The sequence below is a fragment of the Dromiciops gliroides genome, chromosome 3 (assembly GCF_019393635.1).
Source record: "Dromiciops gliroides isolate mDroGli1 chromosome 3, mDroGli1.pri, whole genome shotgun sequence".
Classification (NCBI taxonomy): domain Eukaryota; kingdom Metazoa; phylum Chordata; class Mammalia; order Microbiotheria; family Microbiotheriidae; genus Dromiciops; species Dromiciops gliroides.
Genome location: NC_057863.1, coordinates 28151329 through 28168593, shown reverse-complemented (window position 1 = coordinate 28168593; position 17265 = coordinate 28151329). Strand labels below are relative to the sequence as shown.

Genomic DNA, 17265 nt, shown 5'->3' with positions numbered 1-17265 from the left:
GGCAGAACAGGGAGCTTCCTTCAGCTAGAACCCCTGGGTTCCTCAGGGCACAGTGAGGCTTCATTGCCTCTTGTTTTGTTTTGTTTTTTTTGGTGAGGCAATTGGGGTTAAGTGACTTGCCCAGGGTCACACAGCTAGTAAGTGTTAAGTGCTTGAGGCCGGATTTGAACTCAGGTTCTCCTGACTTCAGGGCCAGTGCTCTGTTCATTGGGCCATCTAGTTGCCCCTTCATTGCCTCTTTATGTAGAGACTAAGCTTCTTCCCACTCCCTTTGCCTCTGCTCTCTCCTCCTGAGCTGCTGTTTTCCTTGAAGGTTTTGCCCCTCCGATATTTAAGATACCTCCCTGGGCAGTCTTTGCTTGGGACACCATGTCTCATATGGTATCCCATATGTTGCGCTGCCTGTCCCCCAGCGGCCTTCTATGTTACCATCTGAGGTTGGTAACAGCCGTTCTCCAGATACATGTCATACAAAGCTATAGCATGTTTCTGAAGAGATAGATCTATCAGTTAATACATCACATACACACATACAAAATCACAGATGTATGTACACATACATGTATTCACAAATGAACATTTTATTTTGTTTGTAATAATTGAGGTATTTTGGAGGCTGAAACTTTAAAATTTCATGTTGGTTTTAGTATAGAGATGATTTTGATGAAATATCAAAAATGGAAAAGAATCTATGGTTCAGTATGTTTTTCAGCTCCATTGGGGGCAGTTAGGTGGTTCAGTGGATAAAGCACAGGCCCTGGTTTCAGGACGATATGAGTTCAAATCCGACCTCAGAAACTTGACACTTAGTAGCTGTGTGACCCTGGACAAGTCACTTAACCCCCATTGCCCTGAAAAAGAAAAAAAGACCAATATAGGCTCCATTGGTCCTTTGGATCTGTTGAGGGAATGTCTGGTTTGGGTATATAAATATGTAAAGATATGTGTGGTTGGTGGGTGGAGATAAGATTAAGCATAATAACACTGTATGAATTGAAGTTAAAAATAATAACTGTTACAGAATTATAAAATACCATCTGATTTACTTCATCAATAAATTTTAAAAATTGCATTCACAATTATTTTATTCATTTAAAAAATGTCTTTATTTTAGAAACACCAAAACAACAACTTAACCATAAAATGACAAATATTTGTGCCCAGGAGAAAATAAAAGGAAAGGGGAAGGTTTGTGGACAGTGCGAGAACAAGTTTGCATTACTAGTAAGTACTTTTCTGCAGAATTCTCTATTTGAATTTAGGATGGTAAGACACATGCTGTGGAAGTGTTCATTTGAAAAGTGCTAAATGTTTAAAAGTAGTTAAAACACATTTCTTATTCAAATAGTATGATATATCTTATTTAAGAAATGTGCATGGGGCAGCTAAGTGGCACAGTGGATAGAGCACCGGCCCTGGAGTCAGGAGGACCTGAGTTTAAATTCAGCCTCAGCACTTAACACTTACTAGCTGTGTGACCCTGGGCAAGTCGCTTAACCCCAATTGCCTCACTAAAAAAAAAAAAAATGTGCATTAAACTTACTGAGGAGAATTTTAACTTTTATTGCCAAAAGTTCAAAATATTTCTATTTCGGTTCAATTTATGGCCTCTTAGATTTAGAGCTGAATGGTCATTTAGTCTACCTTCTCCCTCCAATTTTCCACAGGAGGAAAATGTAACTCTGAGAGATTTAATGACTTGCTTTAGGACACACAAGCAGTAAGTGACAGAGCTGAGATTTGAACCCAGGTCCTCTGACTCCATAGCAATCTTTGAATCCCTTGCATCACAGCTAACTATGCTGTTGAATATGCAGTTATCACTGCACTGGTGAAGTATTATTGCAATTATATGATAACCCTTTTACCTGAACCTTTCCAACTTGGTTGGCATTCATGGCTTTGTGGGGTAGGTCTGCCTGGGACAACCACACCCATAGGTGGAAAGGATCTTCTATGTCTCTTATTTCTAAAGCTCATATTCACAAGTTTCCGCTTGTGAGTTTTACTTTCATAGTCAGCCTACTGCCGTTTAGTTAATTCAGCCATGTCTGACTCTTCCTAACCCCATTTGGGATTTTCTTGGTAAAGATACTGGAGTGGTTTGCCATTTCCTTCTCCAGCTCATTTTACAGATGGATACCTGAGGCAAATAGGGGTGTGACTTTCCCAGGGTCTCACAGCTAGTGAGGCCATATTTGAACTCCAATCTTCCTCACTCCAGGCCTTGTGCTCTATCCACTGTGCCATCTAGTGTCCTAATAATCAGCCAGGGAGTACAATTGGGTCAAATAAAAGACATTTACTCTAATAGTGTAGTAGGAACAGAGAAGGTAGATTCCCTTCTGTAAACCTGGGGTTCATTCTCTCCTGAGTGCAAAGACTGTCCATGGCAATCATCAAGTCGTGTCATGTCAACAAACAGGAAGTTCTTCTGGGTCAGGCATGGTTATAGGCACTAAGAATTCAACTAGAAAAGTAGAAAGGAAGACAGTTCCAGACCCAGAAGAGCTTCATTCTAAGGAAGGAAGACCATATGTAAAAGGGAGCTGAAAAACCTGTAGGGCTCAGGGTGAAAGGGGAGGAGGTAAGGAGCGCTTATGGTGGGGCCCTGGTGTTGAGGTCCAGATAATGCAGGGAAGGCCTTTTGGATGAAATGAAAAGAGAAATGAACCAATGGGAAAAGGGGGGCACAGGACTGGGGGGACAAGGCAGTGGAGGCATGGTGGCAAAATCCAGAGAATGAATAGGCATCCTGCAGAATGGGTAGGAACTTGGTCTTGAGTCCAGTGGTATTGAGACACACATTGGGAAGAAAGCTTGTGTCTGAGGTCCCTCGGGCCTCCAGTACTGTGGGGCTCCCGGGTCCTTTTCCTCCCCATGCTCACGTTCCCCTTTGCAAACTGGGTCTCTGCTAAGCATTTCCTTGAGCTGGGCTCCTTGGTCTTATTCCACACCACAACACACCTCTCCACTTCTCTTGAATTCCTAGTCTTCTTGGCTGTCAAGTTCCTGAATGTTGTTTCCTGCCTCAGCTGCCTTCAGGGTTGGCTGACCTATCTTTTCAGGGGTCTCTGGAGGTCAGGCCAATATTTAGCCTTCTGATGGACAGCTGCACTGTTAATTCTGCCAGAAATTACTCCTTTATGCCCCCAAAAATGTTAGCGAGAGGTCAGACATATATTGTACTTGATTTTAACTTATTATTACGTTACCACTGTTGTCAAGTAGGTTGTGTTGGAACCAGGTCTCCTTCCCCTCACTACATATTCAAAAGGGTTTATTTCCTTATGCCAGGAGATAGTTCATAGAAATAGTGTTTTATTGATCTGGTTACAGTAAATTTTATAGTTCTTTCTTCAGGTATAGTGTCTATTGAATGCCTACCATGTGCTTAGAAGTATTCTCAGACCTTCATGTGGAGAGGGGTAAAAATAATTATAAGAAATGTTTCCTGCCTTCAAGAAGTTTGCAGTTTAGTTGGGGAAAAGACAGCGACATTTGAAAAGTAATGATACAAAGCTATGATTCGAGCCAGATGCATGAGACAAAGTTCTGTAGTAACTTATTGGTAGGAGGGTTATTGTGGACTGCAGTGATAAAGGGAAATTGAAGAAGAAGGAGCCATTGGATTAAAATTAGAAGGATTAGGGGGTAGCTAGGTGGCAGTAAACAAAGCACTGGCCCTGGATTAAGGAGAACCTGAGTTCAAATCTAGCTTCAGACACTTGACACTTACTACTTGTGTGACCCTGGGCAAGTCACTTAACACTCATTGACCCGGAAAAAAAAATTAGGATTAGTTGAATATAGATAGGCAGAGCAAATGGAGGGCATAACAGTGGCTGGCCCCTAGGGAGTAACTGATAAAATCTTGGTGATTATTTGATAAGGGAAAGAGGGACAGAACATAACATTAAAGAGAAAAAATCATTTTGTAGTCAGTAAATAGATTCTCCTGTCATCAGTCTACTTTTTAGAGGTAGTAGGCCATAACTGGAAAAAATAAAGTGGGACTACATCCTGGAGGGATTGAAATGGAAGCTTAGTGAGAGTTGGAAGTTTCCCGTGTTTGTAAGAAGTATTGGTCATTGAAGCTCTTTTGAAGAGGGGATACTAAGGCAAAATGGTGTGTTAAGATGTTTAACACCAGTAAGCCAGGATCATTTAGAGTCAGAAGAGATTAGAATGGGGAGACAATTTCAGAGGCTATTGCAGTGCTCAGACAGAAAATGAAGTACTTCCAACTTAAACGTGGGTGGTGCTGATGGGAACAGGAACGAAGGAAGAGACTGTAGCTTCTGAGGTAGTAGGCCACATTTCCTTTTTTAGCTCATTTGCACATAAGGAAAGTGAGGCAAACTGGTTTAAAGGACTTGCCCAGGGTGACATACCTAGTAAGTGTCTGAGGTTGGATTTGAACTTAGAAAAATGAGTCTGCCTAATTCCGGGTGCAATGATGTATCCACTGAGCCACCAAACTGTACAGTATTGTGAAGGATATTGTGTAGTGGTTCGATCCCAGGACCTGAAATCACAAAGAATTGGGAACAAATCCCATCAGAAGCTTATCTACATTTGAAAGTAATTTAACCTCTCTGAGCTTCTGTTCCTTCATCTGCAAATTATGATAGAACAATTGTAAGTATCATATTTTGTAAATCTTAGAGCACTGCATTGATGTTTTATCATCATTATCAGCATCATCATCAAAAAAGCCAGCCAATCAACATTCATTTGTGATATATTCTGTAATATGTGGCCAGCATTGGAAAGACATTTTTCTAAGGACAATTGAAGTGGAAGGACATTCTTCCTAGCGAAAATGACTTTTCTGTTGGGTTGCAAGAAATGAGCATGTTTCCTGAAGCATATTCAGACAACCACCAGTTGGTATGCCACATATAAAGGGGGTGCAGGGGGCAGGCTAGGGGGACAGATAAGACCAGATAGGGAAAAGGAGCTGTCCAAGGTCTTGTTAGAGGATTTTAAAGTGGTTGCAGGGAACCTTAATTAGCTATCAGACATACTTTTGTAGCTGTCATTGAGTTATTTTTACAAGAAGGAATCCTTTGATCTGAACTGGTACATGGCAAAGATGATTTGTGATATTACACAAAGAAAGTATAAATCAGAATTCTTCTTAACAAATAATAAAACAACCAGTAACAAACTACACAGATCATAATGAGACAGGAAGTCTTGATGAAGGAGGTAAATGACTCAGTTGTGAAATATGTATGAGTGTTCTTGGAGTTCTGGTGAATGGATAATTAGGAGACTTTCATCATAATGATTGTTTTGTGATAAAGCTCTTGTTTTTAAGAAACTTCTTTTGACTTGATGCATTAAGTCCTATTACCCACATTCATAGGCAGAATAAACTTATTTGTCATTAAAATCAAAATGTCAAGTCAATAACAAGCATTTAATAAGTGCTTACTATGCGCCTGACACTGCTAAACTCTTAAGGGAACAAATACTATCTGGAAGAATAAAAAACAGTTCCTGCCCTCAAGTAGCTGGGGAATTGGTGAATAAAATGAAGCCACAGAAGGGAAGCTGAGGAGGAGGACCTCTGGGGCAGGCTGGAGGACTTCTAGAGAGGCTGCTATGCATCATGGAGTGGAGCTGAATGAACCCCTGGCTGAGCTGGTAGTCATCCTTCAAATGGAAGATACAAAGAAGGAAACCATCCTTACTTTTTTTTTTTTTTTTTTAGTGAGGCAACTGGGGTTAAGTGACTTGCCCAGGGTCACACAGCTAGTAAGTGTTAAGTGTCTGAGGTTGGATTTGAACTCAGGTCCTCCTGAATCCAGAGCCAGTGCTCTATCCACTGCGCCACCTAGCTGCCCCATCCTTACTTTTTAATAGGGAAGAGAGCAAGGATGTACAGAAGTATGTAGAGAATAAATATAAAATCATTGAATACAAATGCATGAAACGAATTAAATATAAGGTGGTCTGTGAGGGTCAGCACTCAGCAGTTGGGGAGATCAGGGAAGGCTTCCTGTAGGAAGGAGTGCTTAAACTCCATTTTGGAGGAATAAGGGGATTTCAGAAGAATGAGGTAAGTAGGAAATGCCTTTCAGGCATATAGGAGACTGCCATTGGAAAGAGAGGGGGAGATGGGAGATAGAGTGTGGTAAGTGAGGAAGAGAGAAGGCCAACTTGAAGAGGAGTAAAAGAGGAGTAAAATACTGGAAAGATTGGTTGGGCCAGATTAGGAAGAACTTTAAAAGCTAAACAGAGGGTTGACATTTGATCCTAGAGGTAATAGGTTGGCACTGTAGCTGATTGCGTAGGAGCATCACATGCTCAGTTTGATGCTTAAGGAAATCACTTTGCCAGCAGCATGGACTAAAGAGCAAGAGACGATGAGGCCGTGCCATTAACACAGGCAAGAAACCATGAGGGTCTGACCTAACATGGTTGTAAGTCACTCAGCAAGTGTTTATTTGTGTCAGGCACTGCACTAAAGACAACACAGAAAGGAAAGTCAAAACATTCCCAGTCTTCAAAGAGTTCACATTCCAGTGGGGGAGACAACACATAAATGATTGGCCACAGACAAGACATATGGAAGGAGAGTAATAGGAGATGGAGGTCATTAGAAGTGGGGAGAATTAGTTTCTGTCCTAACTGGGATTTGAGCTGAGGCTTGAAGGAACCCAAGGCAACTGAGAATGGAGGATGAAGAGGAGGAGCATGCTCGGCGTGGGCGACAGAAGATGGAGAACTGTAGGTGAGCAATAGGAAGTCAATTTGTATTGCTGGATCAATCACCCCTGGGTGGCTTTTCCCCACATCTTCTCATTCATGTTTTTCCATGGATACTCTATGGGAGAAGCCAGTCAACCGACTGGGGGAATTTCTCTGTGTCTTCTGATGATATATAGATCAGCTGCATCGATGCTTTCTTACTCTGTGCTACTCCTCTCTGTATCAGTCTATAAACCTTTCCCAGGATGTCTACCCAACATGTTGGGCCTCCTTCCTCTGGTTCTCTTGACCTCATGTAGATACCAATAGAAACCCCATTATGTTTAATTTGGCAAACTTGGGGTCAAATCTGAGCTTTGCTACTTGTTATTTATCTAATCTACCTCCCTGAGGTCTGGTTTTCTCCACCATAAAATGAGGGAGTTGGGCCAGATGGCAGTTCGAAGCTCCTTTTTAGCTCTGAATCAATGACGTTATGGATTGTTGTCAATTTAGTATGTGAGCCCCTTTTTTTCAGAGCAAAAAACCTCAGATACTGCAAAAAAATAGTACCTTGAACCAGTGCTTTTTGATGTACTCAGTTCTTGGCCACTTGCCTCTTGGTATCACCATGTTGTGGGAGGGGTAATGGAAGTAGTTGAACTACAGAGTCGTGAGTAGTAGGAGGCAGAGCAAAACCACAGCATGAAATAGGAGATTATGATTAGACTCCCTGTCTTAGTCCTCCCACTCTGTCCTCTGGATCCCACCTTATGTCTATGGTCAGCACCCTTTACTTCCACATCAGGTCTGAGGCACAGAGGGTCGGCATCATGTGATTGGCATTGCTTGTCTTTGAAGTGGTGGAGGCAGCAACACATGCTCTCTTTGTCCAGATGAACTTTAAACAGTAAAGATACTTAGAATAAAACTGTTCACCCCATGTTCACCTTGTTCTCTTGCTGCTTGGGAGTCTCTCTCAGACATTTTTGGACCATCCTTTTATGACCACTGGTAAAAGTAAAAAGTTAAGCACAGTGTTTAACACACAGTAGGCTTTTAATAAGTGCTTGTTGACTGTCCAAATAATTACAGTCCAATCAAGAAAAGGCTATAGTATGGAAAGCTGGCCAAGGAGATAGAAGCCCTGCAGAAAAACAATAGCTCAAGCTCAGAGAGATCCCTTTCAAGTTCTGTGAGGCACCTTTGTCCAAACAGTGCATTTTCACAGGCTCCATGCCTAGTGTGTATTGCCCTGCTCCTGAGTAAAGATCATAGGTCGCTTAGTGGGTTTCATGGTGAATTCATATGTGTAACCCGTTCGCACTGAGGCCTGGGAATTATTTCTGCAATAGCAGCAGCTAGAGCTTGACACAGGGTTTCAAAAAAAGAAAGAAAACCCTTAAATGGATTTTTTTCATTATTTCTGTTAAGTAATCCACGAGTGCCGCCTTAGTGTGTCGTTGGGGAAATAATAATAAGAGAATGGAGTGAGTTGGTGGAATTTCACTAGGAATCATGGCATTAAAATGATCTTTTACTCATCTTTCCCTACAAGGTTTGCCTGGAATGCGGAGAAGATTATTGTTCAGCCTGCTTTGCCAGAATCCACCAGAAGGGGGCACTAAAACGCCATAGAACCACGCTTTTACAGGTTGGGTTTTTGAAAAGCTTTATGTGTTTTTGTTTCTTTGTGAAAAATCTGAAAGCATATGCTCTATTATCTGGAAAACAGGATATTTTTCATTAATTTCCAAAGCTCTCACAGATAATCTGCAGGCATCTCCTAAGATGATTTCATTGGATGCAAAGTACTGTTTTTCAGTTAATTTTTGTTTTAGGACGAGGCTTTGCATTCTTGGTGGAATGATTGGAAAATGTAGGCAAAAATGGGCAATAGTTTGATTCCATAGAGGTTACAAATAAATGTAGAAAGTCTTAATAATGGTTTTGTTTGTATTTAATTTTTGATGCATTTTCTATATTAATAGTTATTGAAAATCACCATTCAGATTTTCATCATAATTTGACTGCCACTTTTAACTTCCTCTTTTTCCAATTGATTCTTTTTAAAATAGATTCATTGATCTAAACATCCTGTAAGCCCATAACTGCCCTGCCATCAAACCCCCTTCCTTGGGATAAAAAACAAAACCAATACACTTAAGCAAAACAAAGCGGCAAAGCATCCCGTATTTGCTAGTGTCACAGTTACTGTGGGGAAAAATGGATCTTTAATCCTCTGTTTTCTAGGACCAAGTTTGGTAATTACAGTTATTCAGATTTCAAGTGCTTTCATTCATATTATTGCAGTCTTGGTGTTATTTACTCTCTTAATTTTGCTTTATTTTTCCTGTGTCACATCATACACGTGTCCCCATGTTTCTCTTAATTACTCTTAACTGTAATTTATTTCAGCCTGATAATATTCCATTATGTTCCTGTATTATAATTATTCAGCTGTTACACATTTTGGGCATTCATTTTTTTTCTGTTCTTTTGCTACCACAGAAGGTGCTGTAATTGACTTCCTTGGGGTGTGTAAGCACCAGTGGCTTTACTGGGCTAAATGATATAAACAGTTTAGTCACCTTTCTTGAAGAATTTCAAGTTGTGTTTGGGAATCACTATCTTGATTCACAACTCCAGCAGTGTTTTACCATTCAGTCTTCCCATAGCCTCTCCCACAACAATGATTTCCATTTTTCATCAATACCACTATTTTCACAGGTGTGATATGCAACCTTATAGTTATTTTTATATTCAGTTCTCTTAATATTAATCATTTGGGACATTTTCCCTATGATGCTGTGAAGGACAAAATATATATCTTGTCTCCTTGATAACAATGAATCCAAGAGTCTATGCCATTTGTAGAGACTGGGCCAAAAGTCACAAAGGGATCTGATGTTTTGATAACATTTTGAAAATTTTTTTTCTTTATTTTTCACCATTTACAAGATTTAACTTTTCACACATAATACAAATTCATTTCCTATATATATTATATATGGTATTGTAAATTAAAAACAAAACAATTAAGGCCTTATTAAATATTTGTGACTTTTGGCCCATCATGTATTTCTTCTGGGATCTGTCTGGGATTTTGACCACTTATCTATTATTGAATTGCTTTTAGCCTTATACATTTGTGTCAGTTTCCTACATGTTTTAGATATCAGGTTTTCTTTCTTTCTTTCTTTCTTTCTTTCTTTCTTTCTTTCTTTCTTTCTTTCTTTCTTTCTTTCTTTCTTTCTTTCTTTCTTTCTTTCTTTCTTTCTTTCTTTCTTTCTTTCTTTCTTTCTTTCTTTCTTTCTTTCTTGTGTAGGGCAATGGGGGTTACACCAGTAGTGTCAAGTGTCTGAGGCAGGATTTGAACCCAGGTCCTCCTGAATCCAAGGCTGTTCCTTTATCCACTGTGCCACCTAGCTTCCCCCAGATATCAGGTTTTCATAAGAGATAGTTGGTGTAAAATGTTCTCCTTATTCTTTTCCCTGATTTATGTAATTGATAATTTTCAAAATACATACACTTAATCTTTGGTAGTCATGATAAAGATTCTATGACCCTAACAATAACTGTAATAAATGCAGTCATTTCATGCCATCAGCTATGCTTCATCCATGGGGACCTACACTGAGAGTCCTTATGTTTCTAAGAGTGACAAAAATATCAACAATCAGTCGACAGTGTTTATCAAGTGACCTTTGGATACTAAGAATTATCATTGCTTCTGTAGGCAAGTAAAAGAAGACACAGGGGTAATGACAACAATCCCTGCCCTTAGAGATTTTACAACCTAGTTGGAAATGTGTGGTGTGTACACATGAAAAAATTGATATACACACATGAAAAATGTATGAGTATACAGATGAATAGACTTCATTAAGATCTTAATGATGTAGACTCAATAAGGACAGAACCTTTAATGAACTGAACTTTTATTTTTCCAGCACTCTGCCTTGAAGATAAAGATACAAAAACAAAATAAAAAAGACCTTATCAAAATAACAATTCTAGAATGTGTCCAGTGGTCAATGAATACCTAACCCAGTTCTGATAAGTGTACTGTACCATATATTGACAGTTGATATTCAGAGTGATGAATCTAGGCACTCTTAGATTACAAATCAAAGAAATGCCAAATTGTGTCCATTATGCTGAACCTACTAAGGTAAAAAAAAAAACAAACTAATAGGGTCTGTTAATTTTAGACAAATTTTCAAGTTGAAAAGAGTTAACTTATTAAGATTCAGGGTGAGCTAGTGGAAAGAATGCTCAATCCAGTTTCAGGAAATGGCTTTGTATCATGACTTTTCATATTTTCCAATCATATGGCCATAGGCAAATAACTTATCTTGGATTCAGTTTACTTACATTTAAAATGGGCATAATGATACTTGCACCACCAGGGTTCCAGGTAAACATGAAAATATTATGTAAATATGAAGGATTACATTAATTTAGTACTCCAGTAGAGCTGCAACCTTCTTGATATGAATGCTCTCTTCATAAGTGCAAGTTGCACCTCAGCCCTGCTCTTATCCTATGGGATGCTCATCCATTTCTTATTCTTTCTGTGGGTAGAGTATCTACCCATAGTGAAGATACCAGTGGAGCTCCCTCTTAACCCTCAATCTTTCCACATCACCAGCCTTTTTCTGTCCCACAAATTCTTGATAATATCTTGAATCATAATTGGAAATATGGTCTAGGCTGTTTCTACCTACCAACCATTTCTCCATTGCCCTCTGAATAACCCTGATTTTGATTCCTCAGAGATTGTGAAATTTCAGTATTGATAATCATAGAGTATTACTGCAGAAACATTGTCATTGAAAGATGGGTCTTTGCACATGAAACAGCTTGGGATCATTAGAAAGCACTAAACAAAACTTCAAATCCAATCCAATGTACTATCTTCCTTCTATTCCACTTTGGCTCCAACTAAAGCCCATCTGCAGTGCTTTCCCTAAATATATGTACTGATGTACTAACTCAATGCGCCGGTCCTCCAGCTGCATGTCCTAGCCTGACAATGGGTATTTTCCAACCATTTAGTTTTTCCTATAAAATTTTTAGCTGATCACTTTAGAAAAATACCATATTTTTCTAGAAGAGGCCCTTAGGTGTTCCTGGGATTGATGTAATTAGAACACTATCACCTACAAGTAGGACCATCTGGAGGACATTAACATCTTTAGGGTCTCCTTCCATTTTAAGCAATCCAAGATATTTCCCATCAAAGTCGTGAAACACCTTTGATAGGTGTGTATCTCTTAGATATTTTTTGCCTTTCTTGGTATTAATAATCTGATGTCATTGAAGGAAGTTATCTTTGCTTGCTTTTATCAAATAATCTTGTATGACCTTGCCATAAGGATGAGAAATGCCTTTTAGAGAAGAGAATCTTAAAGACTGAGTTGTACTCTGCCAAGACAAACACATGATTTGTTTGTGGTCAATGCACAGTAAACCAGTGGGCTCTTTTTTTTTTTTTTACAGGGAAATATGAGGGTTAAATGACTTGCCCAGGATCAAATAGCCTGTAAGGGTCAAGTGTCTGAGGCCAGATTTGAACTCAGGTCCTCCTGAATCCAGGGCCTGTGCTTTATCCACTGCACCACCTAGCTGTCCCCCTGTGGGCTCTTTTATTCTTCACCTTTTGTTCAATTATTACAGCAAATATGATGTTTACTATAGAGAATTACTTTAAAAATCTCACCTCTTCCTATTTTTATTGAAACACTCATTATGGACATAAATTAGGATAGTCTTCTGATTTTCTTTCTGGGGTATTAATATTTATCTTTGACTTTTTCTGCCATATCTTTAAAAATGTGATCACTCAGTACTTTAAAAACTTTGTCATCTCCAGTCTGAATTTCCTTAGGATATAGTTGTACTGGTCAGCATATTGTCCCAAAGTTGTCTTTCCAAGTTCCAGTTCTATTATTTTGTATAGGGCACTGGGAATTGTGTTACCTTTTCATCCAGAGGCACATCTTTCACTGCAGATGAAAACATCAATCAGCAAACATTTACTAAGTACTTACTGTGATCTAGATACTTTGTTTTTGTTTGTTTTTCTGTTTTTGGTGAGTTAATTGGGGTTAAGTGACTTGCCCAGGGTCACACAGGTAGTAAGTGTCAAGTGTCTGAGGTCAAATTTGAACTCAGGTCCTCCTGACTCCAGGGCTGGTGCTCTATCCATTGCACCACCTAGCTGCCCTGATCTAGATACTTTGGCTAGTACTGGGAAACAAGTGCAAAAATGAAAGAACATGGCTACTTTGATATGTTTCCTTCATGTTATATATATTTATTGTCCTTCTAGTTTCATCCATGATATTCTTGGGGTTTTGTAGCTCAGTTGGGTTCCAGGCCAAGATTTTTGTTAGGTTCGTCTTTGTTTCTACTGCTTTTCACTGTTTTGAAAGGTGATATTTCTCATAATCTTTGTAATTTTTGTCTATCCTATTTCACAAATGAGATTTCGTTTTACCTGAGCTGGTGCCATCTTTGGCAATCATCTCTTTCTCCAACTTGATGAGGAGATCAAATGTTTGCTGACTAACTTGTTTTCTGGGTTTGGTAGGGCTCTTCATCTGGTGACTTCATACTGGGCAAAACTTCTGGAGGGAAGGTTGATTTTGTTGTTGAATTGTTTCAGTTGTGTCTGATTCTTCTAGGCAAAGATGCTAGAGTAGTCTGCTCTGTCTTTCTCCAGCTCGTTTTATAGATGAGCAGCTGAGGCAAACAGGGTTAAGTGACTTGCTCAGGGTCATACAGCTAGTAAAAGTGTTTGAGGTCAGATTTGAACTCAGGTTTTCCTAACTCCAGCCCTGGCAAATGTAGCTGTCCCCCAGGAAAAGTGATCATCAAGGTCAATATCACCTTTGTTCAATTTCCCAATCTCTGGCTCATTTGAAATGGGCAGGCTGTTGCTATTGTAATTGTTAGCATTGCCTTCTCATTTTTAACCTTTGTTATCCTGAATTTAGACAAGCAGCAAAGTAGGAAACCTGAAGGTCACTAAAGAATTATAGGTCAAGGAAACCTGTTAAAAACTAAAACTGTAAAAAGCTTAAATCGTCTGCATTTTGGGTAATTCACATCAAAATCCGAAGGGACACTCCCATTTGTTTATGGTGACCATGAAAGCTATTTTAATGCATATTTTAAAGTGGCAGGGCCATAATGATGACCAAGACATGCCTATAACTCATAGATTGAATTACGGTAGTGACATATGTAATCTATTTTTGTTTGTTATAATCTATTTTTTTTTTTTTTTGCAGGGCAATGAGTATTAAGTGACTTGCCCAGGGTCACACAGCTAGTAAGTGTTAAGCGTCTGAGGCTGGATTTGAACTCAGGTCCTCCTGAATCCAGGGCCAGTGCTTTATCCACTGCACCACCTAGCTGCCCCCTGTTGTAATCTATTTTTAAGAGAGCTTCATAAAAATATAGAGGAAGAAAAAAGTAGATGTTTTAATGCTCCAAGTGACCACCTTTGGTTAAATAGAAAATTCTGTTCATACCATCTCTTCCTTCAACCAATCTGGGTTACTGAGGTGCCATTGTAATTTATATTTGGCAGATTAACTTCCTGATTCTATCATATGGTTTGAAAAATTTTATGGTACTGCTTAATCTAATCAACTTTATATTCTTTTTTCTTTTCTCTTTATGGGACAATATTGTCCCAATTTGAAATAATAGTAATTGCTTAGAAATGTAAAAAAAAAAAAAAGGGAAATTGCTGAAAGGTTTTGTCCTTATGTTCGCTTCTGCTCTGCCTAAAAACCTTCCATTCAAAGTGAAGCAAATCAAACCATTTTTCTTCATGTAAATAAAATATGAGTAAATACTAAAAGCAGCTAATCTGGATGTATTATATATAAACTGTCACTCAAAACAATAATAAACCTTTTAAAGATATTAACATATTATAAAATTATATGGCATTAAATTAGCAAATGGAAATGAAGACAGGTCTGAATTTCCCAAGGTTTTCTTTTTGGGGGATCACAGTAAAGTGTAATTTTTAGGTTTTTTAAATTTTGTTTTTAGAGTAGTGCTGCCAATTTGAAGGATAATTTTTAAGAAATAAATTTTCATTTTTTTAGGTCCAAATCTAATTTGTATTTCCTCTTCAATACTAAAAAATTAATTACAATGACTATGCTTAGCTATTGATTTTTAAAAAAAAAATATTATTTTGATTAAAACAACTCCAAGAACTCCATGATCTCATTGGTTTATATGTTGCTTCCAATGATGATGAGCACACAGATAGGAACTCCCAACCAACCTCCCTCCATTCCTGACCATCCTGCACCATGACTTCTGTTCATATCTTGTGAATGAAGTAGGGACTCTGCTGAGCCTGCTGGAAATATTTCTTACCTTTTTTTGGTGACAAGATTTTCCACCCTCCCTCTTGACACCCAATTAGCCCATCTTCTCTTCCTATTGTATAATTCCCTGATAATATCTCAAAACTTTGTTCTTCTTAAAAGCTCATCATTGGTTGTAGGTTATAGATATTATTTTGATAGTCTTTTTTTCTGAGTCACATGTATAGACTAGGCAGGTTAAATAAAAATATTTTTGAAAAAAAATTATTTCTATGAGTCAAATAATTTTAACGACTTTAGTGAAAATCCTGTGAATATTCACTCTGCTATTTGGCTTGTATATGGATAAAACAATACAGAAAGATTTGCTCTGCAAACTTGAAGCCATGGAAAATGTTTTGGGGTTCTTCTAGTTTTTGTTTATGCAGAAGAAAACATAACTTAGAGTTGTTTAAGAAAGTCTTTGCTTTACTTTGGATGTTTGGAGAGATGACATTTTATAGAATCAGCATCTTCTGTTCATGTAGACATGGAGTTTACCTTGTGCAGCAACAAGTCACTACAGAAGTTACAGAATTTGGAGGCATGTGAGTTCATCTCTTTAATATACTCAATATTACATAATTTGCAATTATCATTCGATTTATATATCATTAATTTCTTCCACTTATGCAAATTCTGTCATTTTTAAAAAAAGATGATTAGAGGGGCAGCTAGATGGCGCAGTGGATAGAGCACCGGCCCTGGATTCAGAAGTACCTGAGTTCAAATCCGGCCTCAGACACTTAACACTTACTAGCTGTGTGACCCTGGGCAAGTCACTTAACCCCAATTGCCCCGCAAAAAAAAAAAAAAAAAAAAAAAAAAAAAGATGATTAGAAGCCTTAACCTTAAATGTCATGAGTTCTGGAATCAGATACTGTTTTAAGTTCCCCAATTTTAACACCTTTAAGCCTGGCCCATGAAACCATAGCTAGTAGTTGGCATATTATTTGGAATTAATGATTTATTTTGTGATTATCCATTGCCTTTTTTGCTTCTCCTTTCCCTGCTACTAACCTGCTTTTGGCCTCTTTGTTAGAAGGTAACAAAATGATTGAGGCTTTATATTGGAATGTCAATGTTCTCTCATTGATAGTAGTAGGTATTAGTAATAGTAATAATATGTGGCATTTAAAATTATATGTGGTCGGGGGGCAGCTAGGTGGTGCAGTGAATAAAGCACCAGCCCTGGATTCAGGAGGACCTGAGTTCAAATCCAGCCTTAGACACTTGACACTTAATAGCTGTGTGACCCTGGGCAAGTCACTTAACCCTCATTGCCCTGCCAAAAAAAAAAAATTATATGTGGTCACCATACTTCTGTCCCAAGTTTGGGGAAAATTAGCTGGGGTTTCTAATATATTGCTACTTATAAATTACAAGCTTTAGCACCAGTTTGGGGGCATTAAGCATTTATTAAAGTATATTAGATATCAGTAAAGAGAGATAGCACATGGCTCAGAAAGCTAGGAAAGCCTAGGTAGGATAGAGGAGGAAAGGAAAAAAAGGTGCGTCACCTAGGAGTCTTAGGCCCAAAAGAGGAAGTCCCTCTGCCTCTGTGAATGGAAATTTCCTGCGGGACCAGAGGAGAGGCGGTCCCTACACACCGCTCCTAGCTAATTAGCCAGCATCACCCAAATCCAATGATTCACTGGACCTGAGGGTGGTACATGAGCAGAACGTGCCAAGGTCAGAGCTCAGAGAGCACACCCTCTGAGGCCCAGGCCCTCAGGTAGGTGTGATTTCAACCAAGTCAACTTCAAGTGAGTTAATCAGCAAAGTCAACCCAATAAGCCTCAGTATTATCCTCTTGAGCAGGGGCCTCTGGGTGTCCCAAAACCCATTATTTTCTCACAAATAGATCATCTTTAAATGGCCCTTTATGTTTTTCAGGGGGCTTATGAAACAGCTTTAGCTAAAGATTTTTGGAAAAGGAGGAGCTGTAATCCTTTGCTGAAATAAGACTTTTGAAATCCAGAATAGCAGAAATATAGAATTGCCATGGCTATAATGAACCTCTGGGGGCCCACTAGTCTAACCTAGTCTTATTGTACCTGAACAAGAATGCCATCTGTAGTATACCAAATGTGGTCCTCTGACCTTTGCCTGATACCTACTAAGGCATGTGATTCTGATCTTGGACAGCACTCATTTTCCA

At 38.8% G+C, this 17265-nt stretch overlaps 1 protein-coding gene across 3 annotated transcripts in view; it reads left to right on the top strand.

Moving 5' to 3' along the window:
- The window catches only part of ZBBX (zinc finger B-box domain containing), a 111885-nt gene that overhangs the window by 22262 nt on the left and 72358 nt on the right, over positions 1-17265 (top strand). For all 3 annotated transcript variants that reach the window (XM_043996218.1, XM_043996219.1, XM_043996217.1), the window contains exons 6-7: positions 1115-1224; positions 8261-8356. In XM_043996218.1, coding sequence (XP_043852153.1) covers positions 1115-1224; positions 8261-8356 — 206 coding nt within the window. The remainder of the gene's footprint in view (positions 1-1114; positions 1225-8260; positions 8357-17265) is intronic.